This window comes from Heterodontus francisci, chromosome 4, assembly GCF_036365525.1.
Source record: "Heterodontus francisci isolate sHetFra1 chromosome 4, sHetFra1.hap1, whole genome shotgun sequence".
In the NCBI taxonomy this organism is placed as follows: Eukaryota; Metazoa; Chordata; class Chondrichthyes; order Heterodontiformes; family Heterodontidae; genus Heterodontus; species Heterodontus francisci.
The window spans coordinates 54280446-54297677 of record NC_090374.1 but is presented as its reverse complement, the minus strand read 5'-3'; the positions used below and the strand labels follow the sequence as shown (position 1 = coordinate 54297677).

Here is a 17232-nt window from a genome sequence, read left to right as displayed (position 1 = left end):
AGGATTTTAAATGAGGTGAGAGGGGTGGGACAAGGCGAAATGCTCAGGAGAGGAAAGTGCCGGAAGAGTAGGCGGACAGACCAAGGTGTGATTTGGTGTTGAGAGCCAAGTGATGAAAGGTATAGCCAAGCAGGGAGGCTTCAGTTAGTGGGAAGGTGCCATTACCCCTCAGTCAGATTTCTGTCAAGGCCATAATGTCATTGCAATCATCCACAATAAACTCATGAATGACCACGGCATTTTTCACATGTGAACTGACATTCTGGAGGGAAATGCAAAGAGGCAGTATGATAGCTGATCCACTGGCAGAGTTCACAGAGTCAGCACTGGTGAGTTGGATGGGAATGAGGTTGGCAAGCTTAGCCCCCAGTGAGCAAGCTGGCCAGGAAGGTCGATGAGAGAGTAGAATGGGGCAGTTGGGGTTATTATTCGTAAGGAGGCAGCAACGGGTATCTCGTTGAGCCCTTTGGAGGATGTCGAGAGGCACAGAGGGAAGCTGAGGCTTATGTACGAGGGTGTCAAGTCTGGGACAGCGCAGGAAAGTAGAAAGATTGAGGAATGGTGAAAGGTTTGGGTAGTAATTTGCAGAGTACCAAGAGGAGAGAAATGAAAGGTATGACAATTGGAGGCAGGGGTGGGGTGTGGTGGGGTCGGCGGGGGTAGTGGGGGAGGGGGTGGGGGGAGAGGTAAAGAGAAAAGAAGTGGAAGAAAGAGGAAAAAGAATTGATGAGCTTGGGTCTGGAGCAGCAGCCAAAACACTCTCACAAATGGACACAGAAAACTCAAGTTACAAAGGCTAATGGTTATGTCGTAATTATTAGGGCACATATATACAGGTAGTAAATGGAGAATAGAGAAGAGTATGGAGTCCAAAATCAAGGTCAAAGGTCCCATGGTGGGATAAAGTTGACCTAGTTTATGTATTGGTACTGAAGCAACTGATCTGGTATTGTTTTTTTTTAAAAAAGCGACTTCAGCTTACTCTCAACTTGTTAACTTGTTCATGTCAGCATGGAGCATCAACAAACTTTTCTCCAAGTTCGGAAACAGGTGTGGCAGCTATCAGAAGGGTAGAGTACTGGAGGACGCACTTTTGGAGGTATATACTTGGGAAGATCCATAAGATCCAGAAAAGGCCCAGGAGAGTAGAGTTCTGGCCAGGAACCAGACTAGCTGAATCTGAAAAACCAGGAGTCCAGTAACAGGCTCGGCAGGTGACAGCAGTGGTGGGGGAAGGGCTGTAAGCTGCTGAAAGCTATTTTAGAATTTAAGCAACTGAGCAAAATAGTCATTTTGGGTAAGTTGTTCATATTATTTTTGGTCTATGATGCTGCTATATGTTTATTACATGGACTAAAGAAACTACAACACAGAAAAAGATGTTAAAATACAGAGACTATATTTATTAAATGGTTAAACAGTAAATGAGGTCTAGATATGCAACCTAACCACAAGGTTCCGAGGTGATCAGACTTGACTACCTTTGTTACCTCTCAAGCACATTAAATTTCACTATGAGAATATACTCACATCTATGCTCCAAGTCCAGGCTTTTATGGAAGCTTGCAAAAGCACTTTACTTATATTTTGTAATATTTAACCTAAACGGGTGTGCTCTTTCTGTGCATTCAGAATAAATAATTATCATTACAACAAAAACTTATATTTATATAACAACTACTTTAATGTACCAAAATGTCCCAAGGTGCTTCACAGGAGCGACCATCAAATAAAATGTGACAACAATCACCAGATATTAGAACAGGTGACGGAAAGCTTAGTCATAAAGGTAGGTTTTAAGGAGCCTCTTAAAAGAGAGAGGTTTAGGGAAGTAATTTCAGGACTTAAGGCCCAGGCAGCTGAAGGCATAGAGCTTTCTTGATGTAGCAAAGAAAATTGGGGAATTCATAGAAGGCCAGAATTGAAGGAACTGAGCTCTTGGAGGATTGCATGGCTGAAGGAGTTTACAGAGATAAGGAACAGATAGATGATGGAAGGGTTTGAAAACAAGAATGAGAATTTTTAAATGGCGATGTTACCAGTCTGGGAACCAGTGTAGGTCAGCGAGCACAAGGGTGATGGGTGAATGGTACTTGGTGCGAGTTAGGATATGGGCAGCAGAGTTTAGGGTGAGCTCCCATTTTTGGAGGGTACAAAGTAGAAGATCAGCCAGGTGAGCTAAATATGATACTATTACTGAAAAAAATGCTGAAATAATTTGAGAGCTTTTTAACAGATCAATCTGAATAAAGTCAGTTAGGTTTTCCTTATTTTATTTAGGGTTGTAACAAGGTAGATGAGCTGATGGCACAGATAGAAATAAATGAATATGATTTGATAGCTGTCACAGAGATCTGGTTGCAGGATGACCAGGACTGGAAACTCAATGTTCAAGGATATTCGATGTTTCAGAAGGATAGGCAGAAAGGAAAAGGAGGTGGGGTAGCTTTGTTATTAAAGGAAGAGATCAGTGCAGTTGTGAGTAATGATATAGGTGTAATAGATCGTGATGTAGAATCAGTTTGGGTGGGAATAAGGAATAGCAAGGGAAAGAAATCACGGGTGGGAGTGGTCTATAGGCCCCCGAGTTGCGCCTCTGTAGGACAAAGTATTAATCAGGAAATAATGGAAGCGTGTAAGAAGGGCACTGGGTGCCCTTCTTATCATGGGTGATTTTAATCTGCATATAGTCTGGACAAATAAAATTGGCATGGGGAGCATGGAAAACGAATTTGTAGAGTGCATCAGGGATTGTTTCTCAGAACAATAGGTTGCAGAACCTACCCGGGAAAAGGCTGTTTTAGATTTGGTAATGTGTAATGAGGTAGGATTAATAAGAGATCTCGTAGTTAAGGATCCTCTGGGGGAAGCAATCATAACATAGTAGAATTTCAAATTCAGTTTGAGGGTGAGCAACTCGGGTCTCAAACCAGTGTCTTCAACTTAAACAAAAACAATTACAGAGGTATAAAGAAAGAGTTGTCTAAAGCGGGCTGGGAAAAGAGACTACCGGGAAAGTCAGTAGATGAGCAATGGCAGACTTTTAAGCAGATATTTCATAACACTCAGCAAACATTTATTCCGGTCAGAAGGAAGGACTCAATGAGAATGATGAACCACCCGTGGATAACAAAGGAAGTTAAGGAGAGTACCAAATCAAAAACAAAGGTGTACAAAGTGGCAAAAGCTAGTGGTATGCCAGAGAATTGGGAATTTTTTTGGAAACCAGCAGTGGATGACTCAAAAATTAATAAAGAGGGAGAAAATTAATTGAGAGTAAATTGGCAAGAAATATAAAAACAAACAGTAAGCTTCTACGGGTATATAAAAAGGAAGAGAGTAGTTAAAGTAAGTGTGGGATCCTTTAGAGATGAGACTGGGGAATTAATAACAGAAAAATGGCAGATAATTTAAACCAATATTTTGCATCGGTCTTCACGGTGGAGGACACTATAAACATCCCAACAATAATAGATGAACAAGGTGTAAATGGGAGGGAGGAACTTGTAACAATCTCTATCACGAGGGAAAAGGTGCTTGACAAACTGATGGGACTAAAGGGAGACAAGTTGCCAGGACCTGATGGCCTGCATCCAAGAGTTTTAAAAGGAGTGGCTACAGAGATAGTGGAGGCATTGGTCATAATATACCAAAACTCACTGGATTCCGGTAGGGTACCAGCGGATTGGAAAGCCGCTAATATGACGTCCCTATTCAAGAAAGGAGGGAAACAGAAAGCAGGAAACTATAGACCAGTCTGTCATTGGGACAATGCTAGAGTCCATTATTAAGGAAGAAATAGCAAGACATTTTTTAAAAATGCAATCAAACAGAGTCAACGTGGTTTTATGAAAGGGAAATCATGTTTGACAAATTTGTTAGAGTATTTGAGGATATAACAAGCAGAGTGGATAAGGGGGAACTGCTAGATGTAGTGTATTTGGATTTTCAGAAGGTGTTAGATAAGGTGCCACATAAAAGGTTATTGCACAAAATAAGAGCTCAGGGTATTGGGAGTAAAGTGTTGGCATGAATTGAGGATTGGCTAACACACAGAAGGTAGAGAGTCAGGATCAGTGGGTCTTTTTCAGGTTGGAAAGCCGTAACTAGTGGGGTGCCACAAGGATCGGTCCTAGGGCCTCAACTATTTACTATCTATATTAATGACTTGGAGGAAGGGACAGAGTGTAGTGTATCCAAGTTTGCTGACAATACAAAAATAGTTGGGAAGGCATGTTGTAATGAGAACACAAAGAATCTGCAAAGGGATATAGATAGGTTAAGTGAGTGGGCAAAAGCTTGGCAGATGGCATTCAATGTGGGAAAATGTGAAGCCATTGACTTTGGTAGGAAGAATAAAAAGGCAGATTATTATTTAGATGGAGAAAGACTACAAAATACTGCAGTACAGAGGGATCTGGGTGTTCTTGTACATGAAACACAAAATGTTAGCATGCAGGTGCAGCAAGTAATTAGGAAGGCAAATGGAATTTTGGCCTTTATTGCTAGGGGGTTAGAGTCTAAAAGTAGGGAAGTCTTGTACAACTATACAGGGTGTTGGTGAGGCCACACCTGGAGTACTGCGTACAGTTTTGGTCCCCGTATTTAAGGAAGGATATACTAGCATTGGAGGCAGTTCAGAAAAGATTCACAAGGCTGATTCCTGGGATGAAGGGGTTGCCTTATCAAGAACGGCTAAACAGGTTAGGCCTTTATTCATTGGAGTTTAGAAGAATGAGAGGTGATCTTATTGAAACGTATAAGATTATAAGGGGGCTTGACAGGGTAGATGTTGAGAATATGTTTCCACTGGTGGGGGAATCTCGAACTAGGGGACACAGTTACAGAATAAGGGGTCACACACTGAAATGCAAAGGAATTTCTTCTCTCAGGGTGATGAATCTCTGGAATTCCCTATCTCAGAGAGTTGTGGAGGCTAGGTCACTAAATGTATTTAAGGAGGTAGACAGATTTTTGAAATCTTGGGGAGTCGAGGGTTATGTGGAGCAGGCCCGAAAGAGGAGCTGAGGTCTGGACAGATCAGCCATGATCTTACTGAATGGCGGGGCAGGCTTGAGGGCTGAATGGCCTACTCCTGCTCCTATTTCTTATGTTGTGGTCATACTTTGCTCAAAATTAACTTTTGCTATTTCCAACTGAGCCACTTCTACATAATACATTGAACTAAAATTGGGTAGTAATTATTGGGACTAGACCAGTCCAGGCCAGGATTGGATCAGACCCTTGTCCTCACCTTCTACCCCACCAACCTCCACATCCAATGGCACATCTGCCACCACCTGCATAAGGCCACCATCAAACTCACCTTCCCCTCCTCTTAGCATTTCAAAGGGACCATTTCCTCCTCGATCCCCTGGTTCACTCCTCAGACAGTCCCAACACCTCCTCCCCTTTACATGGCACCTTCCCATTCAAGCATTGGAGCTGCAACATTTGCCTTTTTAGCTTCTCCCTTCCCACCATCCAGGGTCCCAAACACTGCTTCCAGGTGAAACAGCCATTTACTTGCACGTCTATCAATTTAGCATACTGTATTTGCTGCTTACAATGCATCTTCTCTACTTTGGGGGAACCAAACCCATATTGGGTGACCTCTTTTCAGAACATCTCCATTCAGACCGCAAGCGTGACCCCAAACTTCCAGCCTGCCATTTACATTCTCCATCCCGCTCTCACTCTCTGTCCTCGGCCTCCTACATTGTTCCAATGAAGCTAACCATAAGCTTGAGGTACAGCAATTCGACTTTTGATTAGGGACTTCACAGCCTTCCAGACCCAAATTGATTTCAACAATTTCAGATCATAACCTCTACCACCATTTTTTGGACAACAAGTGATAATTCTACAATTCTAACTTTTATCTCCCCTAGACCCATCTTTTGTTTCCTTTCCCATTATCATCTCCTTTTGTCACTTAATCTCCCTACCTTCCAGGCTATCATAGACCTTTTTGTTCTTTCCTGTCCTCCCCCTTTTCCCTACCTCTGTACTTGCTTAAAACCTGTTACATCTCTTAAGTTTTTCCAGTTCTGACGAAAGGTCGTCAACCTGAAATGTTAACTGTTTTTGTCGCTCCATATGCTCCCTGATCTGCTGAGTATTTCCTGCATTTTCTGTTTTATTTCCAATTTCCAGCATCCACAATATTTTGCTTTTGTATTGGATTTTAATCAATACTGTGCAGCTGGAAATATTACATATAATTTCAAGACTGAAATAACAGGATCTGCTGACAGTTGTTCCACAGTAAATTACTTCCTTTTCACCACTCTGTAGTTTTTACGAATGACGGTGGTAAAGAGGTAAAGGTACCCAACCGATTCATGCCAGCGTTAATGCTCCACATGAGCTTGCTCCTACCCTTCTCAATCTAACCCCATTAACAGGTCCTTCTGTTTCTCTGTTATGTGCGTATCTAGCTTTCCCTTAAATGCATCGAAGCTATTTGCCTCAACTATTTTTTGTGGTGGCTGGCTCCACATTCTAATTGCTGTCTGGGTAAAATGTTTCTCCTAAATTCCCTATTGAGTTTATTAGTGACTATCTTATCCTTATGGTCCCTAGTTCTGGTCATGTTCACAAGTGGAAACTTCTTCCCTATGTCTACCTTATCAAACCCTTTCATAATCTGAAAGACCTCAATCAGGTCAGTTCAAAAAAGTCATTGACCTGAACCATTAACTTTGTTTCCACTGATGCTTCCTGACCTGATTATTTTCTGTTTTTGTTTGATTTCTAGCATCCACAGTATTTTGCTTCTGTATGATCTGTTGTTCCTTGAACACTACTGTTCCATCACTGCTTGCACACAATGTTTTGTAAGGTGCTAACATGAATTCTTATTACTGTCTGTATTGTAGTACCACTGCTGAGGTGGGAGTATGTTTACTAAACTGTAGTCCATTTACCACTCGCAACTAAATACGATGGTAGGATTTGCAATAATATTATAAATAATGAGTGACTGCTTGGAAGAAGCCAACGGTTTGGCTTATTCGATAGGTAGTATTTGTATCATAAATAAAATAGGCAACTTTTCTTGTCCAGCTTAATTAGAGAGATTTGTGCAAGATTTCAATTATATCAAATGCTAAGAATGAATATTATTAGATGACAGAGCACTATCACAATACTAGAATAATTTTCCCGAACAGTATAAAATCATACAACATCTAAATAAAACACTGATTAACAACCTTGTTAGAAAAAATTATATAGACAGTGTATAGAAAGAGCAAGAGTTATTTTAAAGAACAAATTGCAGCTGTATGCATTACTACACATTGAATTACCCTTTTCTTTCAGGTTCTGGATCCCTCAGAGCAAAATTTGATGTGTCCGAAGGTCCAACCAAACCATCAACACTTGCAGTCCAATTTCTTAGTGAAGGATCCACACTGTCAGGAGCAGATGTGGAGCTTGTAGGCACTGGTTATAGACTTTCCTTAATAAAGAAGAGATTTGCTACAGGTAACAATTGCAGAATTTTTCAATTTGTATAATTGTAAACACATTTGTACAATTGTGGAATGGCATAGGGAACAGGAGTTCAAATCCTAGTTTGCGAATTGCAGTTCAGTTTTTAGATGCTGAAAGGTTGTTTCCCTGGGCTGGAGAGTCTAGAACTGGGTCACAGGCCGGCATTTTATGTGGCTCACTGAGGTGGGGTCGGAGGTGGGTGGGGCATGGAATATCGCGATGGGTAGGCGGAGGGCCCATCGCCAAGCAATTTTCCCAGAGACATGATAGGCCGACGTTGGCTTTTTGGCCCAGAGGCCAATTGAAGCCCTTAACTGGTACATTAACAGCCAATTAAGGGCCTCTTCCCACCGCTGCTCGGATCTTACCAACGGCGGGGGTGCCTCTGCCACGCAGGGAGGGCACCTTGTGGCACAAGGTGCACTCCCTGCGGTCTTTGGGGCGGGGGGGTGGGATGGGAAGATTCCTCCTCCATGGGTAATCTGTGGCCCACAGAGGAACTCCAGCAGGAACCACTTTACCCCCTGGGAGCCACCCCGCCCCGGGACTGCACGGCCGCCTCTGCTCCCCTTGCCAGGGCCTTCCGGACTGGCCCCAGCGACCCTGCCTCACTTACCTGAGATCTGGGGTTCCAGCATTGGGCGTGGTTCCAAGGCCTCTGCAGCACCAGCAGTGGCCACCGCTGGCACTGCTGAGCTGCCGGCCCTCTGATTGGCTGGCAGTTCTTGGAGGCGGGATCCATGTCTTTAAAGGAACAGGGATCCTGGATCCTGAAACTTCGATTTAAAAAGACCGGAGGATTGCTCCGGGGGTACACGAAAAGGCAGAGGCGCACTTTCCCCCGCCTTTTTGGCCCGGCGCCCCAGCTCCAACAGAAAATCCAACACTCAATCTCAGGATCAGGGTCAGCCATTTAGCTCAGTGATTAGGAGAAATTTCTTCACTCAGGGTTGTGAATCTTTGGAATTCTCTACTCCAGAGGGCTGTGGATACTCAGTTGTTAAGTACATTCAAGACCAAGTTCGACAGATTTTTGGGCACTAAGGGAATTGAAGGATCTGGGGATAGAGTGGAAAAGTGGACAACCCTCATCTTATTGAATGGCAGAGCAAGCTCAAGGGGCTGTATGGCTTACTGCTGCAAATATGAACAACAACACATTTTAGTAAATGTGTTTTTTGGGAGGGAGGCGGGTGAATATAAAATGCTAAGGGGCATTACATCAACAATCTCTTGGCCTCAAATCCCTCTATAGTGACTTTGGCTGTGGATGAATTTTATTAAGTTTTACTGATGAGACAGTATTGCAGCTCCCTATGGTTGTGCTTGCTTTTCAGGATGTTGGCGTTTTTGGCTTAATTATTTATTTTTTGGTCCTAATATCAGTTTCCACAGCATTAAATTCCGTCTCCTATCCAATATCTCCCCAGGGGTTAACTGATGACAGATTATCACAAAAATGCAATCTAATTTCTAATGAAAAGGATTTTCAGAAGTAACAATCATACAGAAAAAAATGAATTCAGTTCTTCCTCATTTTTCCAAATAAAATCTTATTCTACCAGAATGTTTGTAATTTCACTGTCGCTATTTGGTCCATAATAATTACAAATTAGTAAACTTCTTGACAGCAATTCCCTCTTATATGCTGCACATTATATTATCTATAGTGTATCATTGATGGGGAGTTTTCATTTTAAGTTAGATCTCAAACAGTCATGTGTATAGAATAAGTAGAGTGTGTTTGAAGAACGTGATTGTTTTTGTTTCTTTAACAGGCCGATACATGGCAGATTGCTGACAGTTCCGTCAGTAAATTTTGTCTCAGTGAAGGACAGGTTCGCTGTCAGGTGTTTATTTTGATGGTGCAGTTATACTTGCCTTCCAGTTCCAAACAGTACAGCATTCAGGAGTAAAAGATGGACAAAAAGAATATTTTCAAGGATATGAAAATTTTAAAATCTAAATTCTGCCTCTGCCTTTTTTTGAGTTTTGAGGAAAATCCATACTACGCAATTTAAACATGCACTTTCTTGTAGAAAAAAGTCATTTTGGGGGAGAATAAGTTGTATTTTTATTACATTAAATTAGCACTGATGTGATTTTCAACACTGTTTTAATTTTTTTGAAACCTGCAATATTCAGGAAATATAAAGTAAATGTCTTGGAATACATGATTTTATTTAGACTTTAATGAAGTCCAACAAGTGATCAGTAGTTATGCTGAAAATGTAAAAATGTATAATGTATATCAAACACATATAAATATATACAATAGAAGAACCAGCATTAACCATTTGCCTTCTCTGTGCTACTATACTACTCTGTAAACAGATATAGTTTTACAGATTACATGTAAGATTAGCTCTTGCAACAAAAATGTTAAAAATCAATGACAAATCCACAAGTTGCAGAAATTTGTATTTGTGAATATGAATTGTTTTAGAGCCTTTCTGATTCTATGTTGTATCTTGTGCCATACAAGGAGGTATTTTTCGGAAGGGCGGTACCATAGATATCATTTAAAAAAAAAATCAAAACCAAAATGTTAGATTTTGGTGATGGTGTAAATGGAGGATATTTCACTAATGATGGTGAGTTATAGCAGTTGTTACACAAGTGGTGAGTAGCCCTTAACTCGCAAGAATTGTTGGGATGTTTCATGGGATGAAAAATCACCTGGAACTATTGTTCTATAGGCACATCACTCTTGGTAGTCTTCAAATTAATTCTGGAATATTACTGCAGACTATTAAGTTATTTGTGTATATGGACTGTTATCGCACATCGGATTGTCAACTTGTGGGTCATTAAATTTTAAGTTTTTATACAAATGTGGCTGGAATAAAGCCAAGATGTTATATCAGTGACAGTTGCAAAAATTCTTTCACAAATGTGAAAAGGCCCACAAAGTCACAAGCGTACAGGCAAGTTGTGATTTATGAACAATTTGCCGTGTTCATTACAAGGTGAAGAATACTAAGTTACTTTTATTTACAGTGCAATTAATGATCATATTCCTTTACAGTGGAATTATCACTAATCCTTGTAAAATTAAAATTGGCTACCATTCCTTTGGATCCAGTGCCATCACTTTTGTCCATTCAGTGCATTCTCTTACTCTGGGCTTCATGTTGTTGGTATACATGCACTAAAACAACTGTGTAGGTGAGAATGTATTGATATTTTGTGAAGACTGAGAATGTAGGTGCTGGTCAACAATTTCACATGGTAGATATTTTGGTTGTCTGAATGGCAGCAGCATTTTTTATATCTTGGGGGTGGTATTCCGGTTTTTTTTTTGAACTGGGAGTACCTGGATTTATCTGCCTTTTTTAAATGTACATGTGTTATTTCAGAAATTAAATAAATGTCATCTGGTGTTTCACCAGGTCATCTGGTTGAATAAAACTGGAAGTGTTTTTGTATCTTGCAGGTCAGTTTATTATTTCACCTATATATATAGATTTTAAAAACTCTTTAACCACCCCATCTCTAAAAGTGCTGAAGTTACAGTTCACATATCAACATTGACTCAGATCTATTTTTATCAAAGTTAGCTTTCTTTTTAAAAATATGTGCCTTTATCTTTATTAGTGTGCCTCTTGTTTTTTTTTTCCTCAATGAAAATCCATTTTCTAAGCTAAACTATTTTTATGTATGACCATTGCAAATATTTGTATATAATTGTACTAATAATCCTTAAATTCTTTTGGATCTAGATTTGGAAGGGAAAATGAATGTGATATAACTGGAGTCTGTGGTAAATAGTGTTTCAAAAATGTTATTCCTTTTGATGGGCTATTTGCAATAAACTGCAGCCATTGTAATGGGAAACATAAGATGCTGATATTTTAAGCCTGATATATAATACATCTACTGTTGAACAAATGATTTGCTTTAATGTTTCAAGTTCACGTAATATGCAATGTTTAAAATAATCTTATGGTCAACTTTTAAACAAAGTGTGAAAACAACAAATTATGTAAAAAGTTTAATTTTGTTTAAAATTTACAATGTGAGGTTAATTGCCTGATTATTTGGTCTAGAATATAAACTTTAAACTATAATATCTGAAATTACCTGAAAATAATTGGTGGTATTACCTTTTTTAAAAAAAAATGCTGCTTCTCCTCCTTTGTTCGGCAGAGAGTTTCATCTGTTGACTTTTTTTAATTAAAATAAAACCACCCAGTTTGTACATTCATCTTTAGTGTTTTAAAAAAAAACTGCAGGGCTTGTGACTTATTGTTAGGTCACAAAATACTCAATGTTTCTTTACAAAATGTTCTACTTCACTTTAATATGGCTTTTTAACTGTGGCAGAGGTTGTTAAATTTGTATGTTATTTGGTATGAATATATTTGTATTATAGGGCTTTTATGCAGTAAGCAGCATTTTTGTACTCTTGGCTGTGTGAAAACTGCATGTAATTCTAAAAGAGATTAACTGTTATGCAGTTAACAGTAGCATTAATTTGAACTAACACCATGCATTTAAGCTGTTCTACAATCTAGAATGCAAAGGGAAAGGGCTAACATTTCGTAAAATAAGCAGTCCTGACATCATTCAAATAGGAAAATTACTAATTGGTTAGTTGAGTACTACAACAAAAAGGACAGCCATTGTAACAGCTTTAATTCTCAGTTGAAGGCACTCTACTAACAACTCATTGACAAAGGCTGGGAAGGTTCTAGTTTTAAAGCTTGTTCTGTGCTTAGTTAACCAGTCACAGCAGGGATAGTTCTGCTGGGTAATACAATTGACATTAGCGCCCATGGATTAATAAAGGATAAACTATTCAACTGCTCTCCAGACAAGCTATCCAGTGATGCCTGCTGGAAATCATGGATTTTGGTTGAGGGTGGGCTTGGGATTCGCTGTGCTGGCCACATGTTTGAATATTTCGCATGCTTTTGTCTAGGATTAGACCTTCAAAGAAAACAAAAGCAAAATAGTGCATGTACTGGATAGCTGAAATAAACACAGAAAATGCTGGCAATACACAGTGAGTCTGGCAGCAGCTGTAGCTAGAGAAGGAGTGTTAATGTTTCAGATCATTGACCTTTGATTTTAATGAAAGGTCATCAACCTGAAACATTAACTCTGTTTCTCTCTCCCACAGATGCTGCCGGAGCTGCTGAGTATTTCCAGCATTTTCTGTTTTTATTTGATACCTTCAAAGAAGGACCACTTGATTGAGGTGCCAGAGAACTTTTGACACCTGTAGAACTGTATTCCAGCACTGCCTTTAGCAGAGAAATAGTGAAAGGAGGAAATGGAAAGGAAAAATTGGATTAGGGGAAAAAAAGACACAGCACAAAACCAGTGATGCAATGGATTCAAGACAAGGTACCTGAAGTCAAATATCCACTTATTACATTTCATCCACAAGACACATATATCAAACAATAAAAGGGCTGGTTATTTTTGGGTGAAATCTCTTATATTCTGCCAACTAATTCCCAGCCACATTTTGAATGGTGAGTTTTAGATAATGGGCCGGAACATGCTGGAGAAATAATAGCATGTTAATGATGCACACCATTATTAATGTACAAATCAGGCAGCAGGTTCAGAAGATTAAGAGATACGCCATGAGTTGTGAGTCACCAAAGGTTACTGATCGATTTGCTTTGTGCAGCAGCATCTCTCCTATTGCATCTCCATTTTTTTAAATTGCTGGATTTGCACATGAATTGGCTATTAAGCCTGCCCTAGAAAGTTAATAGCATAAGTACTCGTGAGGATGTAATAATTGTTTAATAACTATCAATCAACCTCTCAGGCCCAGAAAGGGAACAATTTAAACTGGAGTTTCATTCTGTCAGGTAGTGAATTGTTGTTGGCTTAAAAATCTCTTTAAAACAAAAATTCTTAAATATTGCTGAAAACAGATATTTTGTCGAAGCTTTTCGTCTTGCATTCATCGGGACAATTCGCAAGAATACCAATGCAAGAGAAAGCAACAAATTTATACTGTATGAGAAGAGAGTGCTGTTTGGTTGGCAAGTGGACTCTGATTAGTAGAGGTGTCGCCATGGAGAATGCTCAGTTTACGGTGACTGACAGTTAACTGCCAAGCTTTGTTTGCAATTTAAACCAGGCAGCTTGACTCTGGTCAAGGCATTGCCCTGAGGAATGAACCAGCGAATGGCTGTCAGTTATTTTGTTTAGCTGAAACAGGTGCAATGTCTGTGCATGTTCTTTCTGTCTGCAAAGAACAGAACAAAATTCTTACTTATCTGTCTGTCTCTCTCTCGCTCTTGATCCACTCTTTTCCTCTCTTTATTTCTCTTTATGTACCTGATTTGACTCTGATTTGTCTTATTTCCTTCTCAGTCCTTAAATCTCATTGGTTAAGGCGATACACAGGAGTTGCCCCACTTGAGCAAATTCCAACCCAACCTGTTTAGCTATTCAAGTAATACTTTCCAAAGCATGTGGAACATTTCCTTAATGTTTGAACTTAAGTATGTGATATTACTTTTTTTATTATTTGAGATATATTTACTAATACATGCATGTGTTTAAATTTTGCAGCTGTAATGATGGCAAAACAGTCAGCATTTGCTGTCATTATTCTTCTGAAACTGATAGCAACTTCTAGAGTCTACATAAGCGCAGTTAAATGTGGAAATTCAGAAGTTGCTGTCAGTGATTCCACAGTTCACCACAGGGCCCCCCCCCCCCCACCCCCCACAAACTGCAATCAAGTAGAAATCACTGAACTGATGAAAACTTGACCTTTTACGCTATTAGTCTCATTGTAAAAGGCCTTGAAAATGTTTCACCTTGTTGAATGAGGTGTAACTACATTTTTATGGTGTACTAAGTTTATAATTACTGCTGAACAGTCTCACTGTCCCTGAAAATGATTGTATATTTGAGCAATGCAAAATTTCTCCATTATGATCAATTTAAAATAAAATATTGTATAAAAAGTTCAATAATGCAGCTTCTACTTTAATGCCCTGTGCATGTTCCAATCATTTATTTTGCTCTGTATAAAATTTTTGAATTAAAAGTGAAAAAATTCAGTGCATTTCACTTCCTTGTCATGCTATCAATGAGAGTACTTCAACATGATTGGCTACTTACCCTGCTGATGACATCAATGTTGCTAGACTCCTGGAGATCCACTTGATATGGTGCCAGATTAAAACTGAAGTTGGGAAAGAAGAAATCTATGTCACACTGTTCGCAAGATCTTTGTGGACAGCTTTCTTGAAGATCAGTGGCAAGTTCTATTGCTTCGTCACTGATGGCGAAATCCAGGCCATCATTTTTCAAATGAGTACTATCAGCTCTCCAATGGCTTAGAGGATAAATGTACTATATGATATGGAAGGAAAGACTTACATTTATATAGCACCTTTCACAACTTCAGGATGTCCCAATGCACTTTACTGCCGTGAAGTACTTTTAAGGTATAGTCACTGTTGTAATGTAGGAATCAATTTGCGCATACCATTGTCTCACAAACAGCAATGTGGTGATAACCAGATAATCTGTTTTCGTGATGCTGGTTGAGGGATACATATTGGCCATGATGCATGTGAGAACTGCCCTGTTCTTTGAAATAGTGCCATGGGATGTTTTATGTCCATATGAGAGGGGTAGATGGGGCAATGATTTCACATCTTATCTGAAATACAGCACCTTGTGCAGTGCTTCCTCAGTACTTCATTGAATTATCAGCCTAGATTTTGCTCAAGTCTTTGGAGTGTAAGTTGAACACATGACCTGATTCAGAGGCGAGCTTGATTTCAGTGAGCCACCGCTGGTTTGATTCCTGTTCTATGTCAAAGTTAATTTCAACCAAAGCAGTGTTGGGATATTATAGTTCAATTTAATGTTCCTGGTCTAGAGAGAGGATGGGGAAAAAAGTGAGGAGCTGCTTCTGATTAACATCCTGTGACCCCTGTTGAAAAGTGCTATTGTGGTTATGTTGGATGAGGAGAGTATGAAACTCTACTCTGATGTTATCAATGGGGAATAGCTTGTTGACTAGACTCACATACAAAGAATGGTCATTTAGAGGAAATACTGAAGGGATGTTACTGTTGTGTGACTCAAATCAAAATATGCTTCGCACGTGGGTGAGTTTCAGTTACCTGACAAGAAAATCCAACGTAACACTTGCTGTGTGGTTAGGGTAGGAGGGGGCAATGGAGGAAAGGACATACTAGTGTTGAAAGATGGCCATTGATTGCAAAAAGACCATCTACTCAATATTCAGTCCAAGTCTAGATGTAAATCTCGAGGTTGTAAGCACTTACAATAACAGCTAATTAGATCATGTGTAAGCATGAGTATTTATTTGAAATGTCTTCAAAACAATATTTGCCCCATTCCTTTCAGGAATGTTAAATGACTATGCCAGAAATAAATATTGTGGAATCATGCCATTTAGAAACGTAGGATAAATTAGAAATTAAATGCTAACATAATATGTGCAAACATGTATGAGATAAACATTTACTTGTTATCGTACACTCAATTGCGCAAACTGTATATAAACATACAACCATTCATGTAAAAAAAGGCAATTATTTCTTTCATTGTCACCAAGCAATTAAACATAACTTATGTTGTCTTTTCTGATGTGATATTTGTTTATACAGTAGAAATAAAACCAGTTGTGATAGCATTTATGAAGATAAAACACCATTTAAATGCAATCTGAACTTCCCAGAGCACTGTTAATGCTAGTTGTAATCTTCAATGAATTGAAATTCTACAATTGATTATATGCAGAGTTTTATTAACAGCTACACAGGCCAATCATTAGTGAATACAAACCAGCCATTACAAATAAGTTGAATTGCATGTGTTCTAGTTTGGGGCAAGTACGTACAAATATTTATGAGGTCTGTAGTACCTTTTCAAAGCTATTATCTAAATAAAAGCTCCAATAAATGTATAGGGAGTTTATAATCTATGAAATATGTATATTTAGCGAGCTGGTTCTTGCTTCCTTACACGGTGATAGCCTTCTTGCTCCCCTGTACTCATCTAAACAAGTTTGTGAGTTCTTAAGGAATTTGAGTTTCTAATAAAGACAAATTACTTGTGATCTTACATTTAGTCATCCACAGACTTGTTTTCTTCAAATCTGTAAATATTTTTTGTTTTCATAATGCAAATTTTATCTATGTATCTTGTCACTTGTCTTTTAAATCTGTACCTGTAATAAATGTAATGTATAAATTCTGTTTGAGTATGGTGTACTGTGCTAAATTTATGCCTGGAATAGAGAATTTTTTAGAATTTAGATGAAACCTAGTAATTTTACATTGATGGCTGTTTGGCGCTGCTTCATGCTGTCTCCCTGAACTGGAAAATTTCATCAACTTTGCCTCAAATTTCCACACATCCCTTGCCTTCATATGGTCAATCTCAAATGCTTCCCTAGTCATAGGGGTCATAGTCTAAGGATACGGGGTAAACCATTCAGGACTGAGATGAGGAGAAATTACTTCACCCAGAGAATGGTGAGCCTGTGGAATTCGCTACCACAGAAAGCAGTTGAGGCCAAAACATTGTATGTTTTCAAGAAGGAGTTAGATATAGCTCTTGGGGCGAAAGGGATCAAAAGATATGGGGAGAAAGCGGGAACAGGTTACTGAGTTGGATGATCAGCCGTGATCATCATGAATGGCGGAGCAGGCTCGAAGGGCCGAATGGCCTACTCTTGCTCCTATTTTCTATGTTTCTACCCATCCTCAA

General features: G+C 39.2%; 1 protein-coding gene across 1 annotated transcript in view; it reads left to right on the top strand.

The window, feature by feature from the left end:
• fcho2 (FCH and mu domain containing endocytic adaptor 2) overlaps window positions 1-16716 on the top strand; it is a 311078-nt gene extending 294362 nt beyond the window's left edge. Inside the window, exons 27-28 of the mRNA XM_068029556.1 lie at window positions 7327-7491; window positions 9279-16716. Coding sequence (XP_067885657.1) covers window positions 7327-7491; window positions 9279-9301 — 188 coding nt within the window. The 3' untranslated portion in view covers window positions 9302-16716. The remainder of the gene's footprint in view (window positions 1-7326; window positions 7492-9278) is intronic.
• Window positions 16717-17232: the final 516 nt, after the last annotated feature.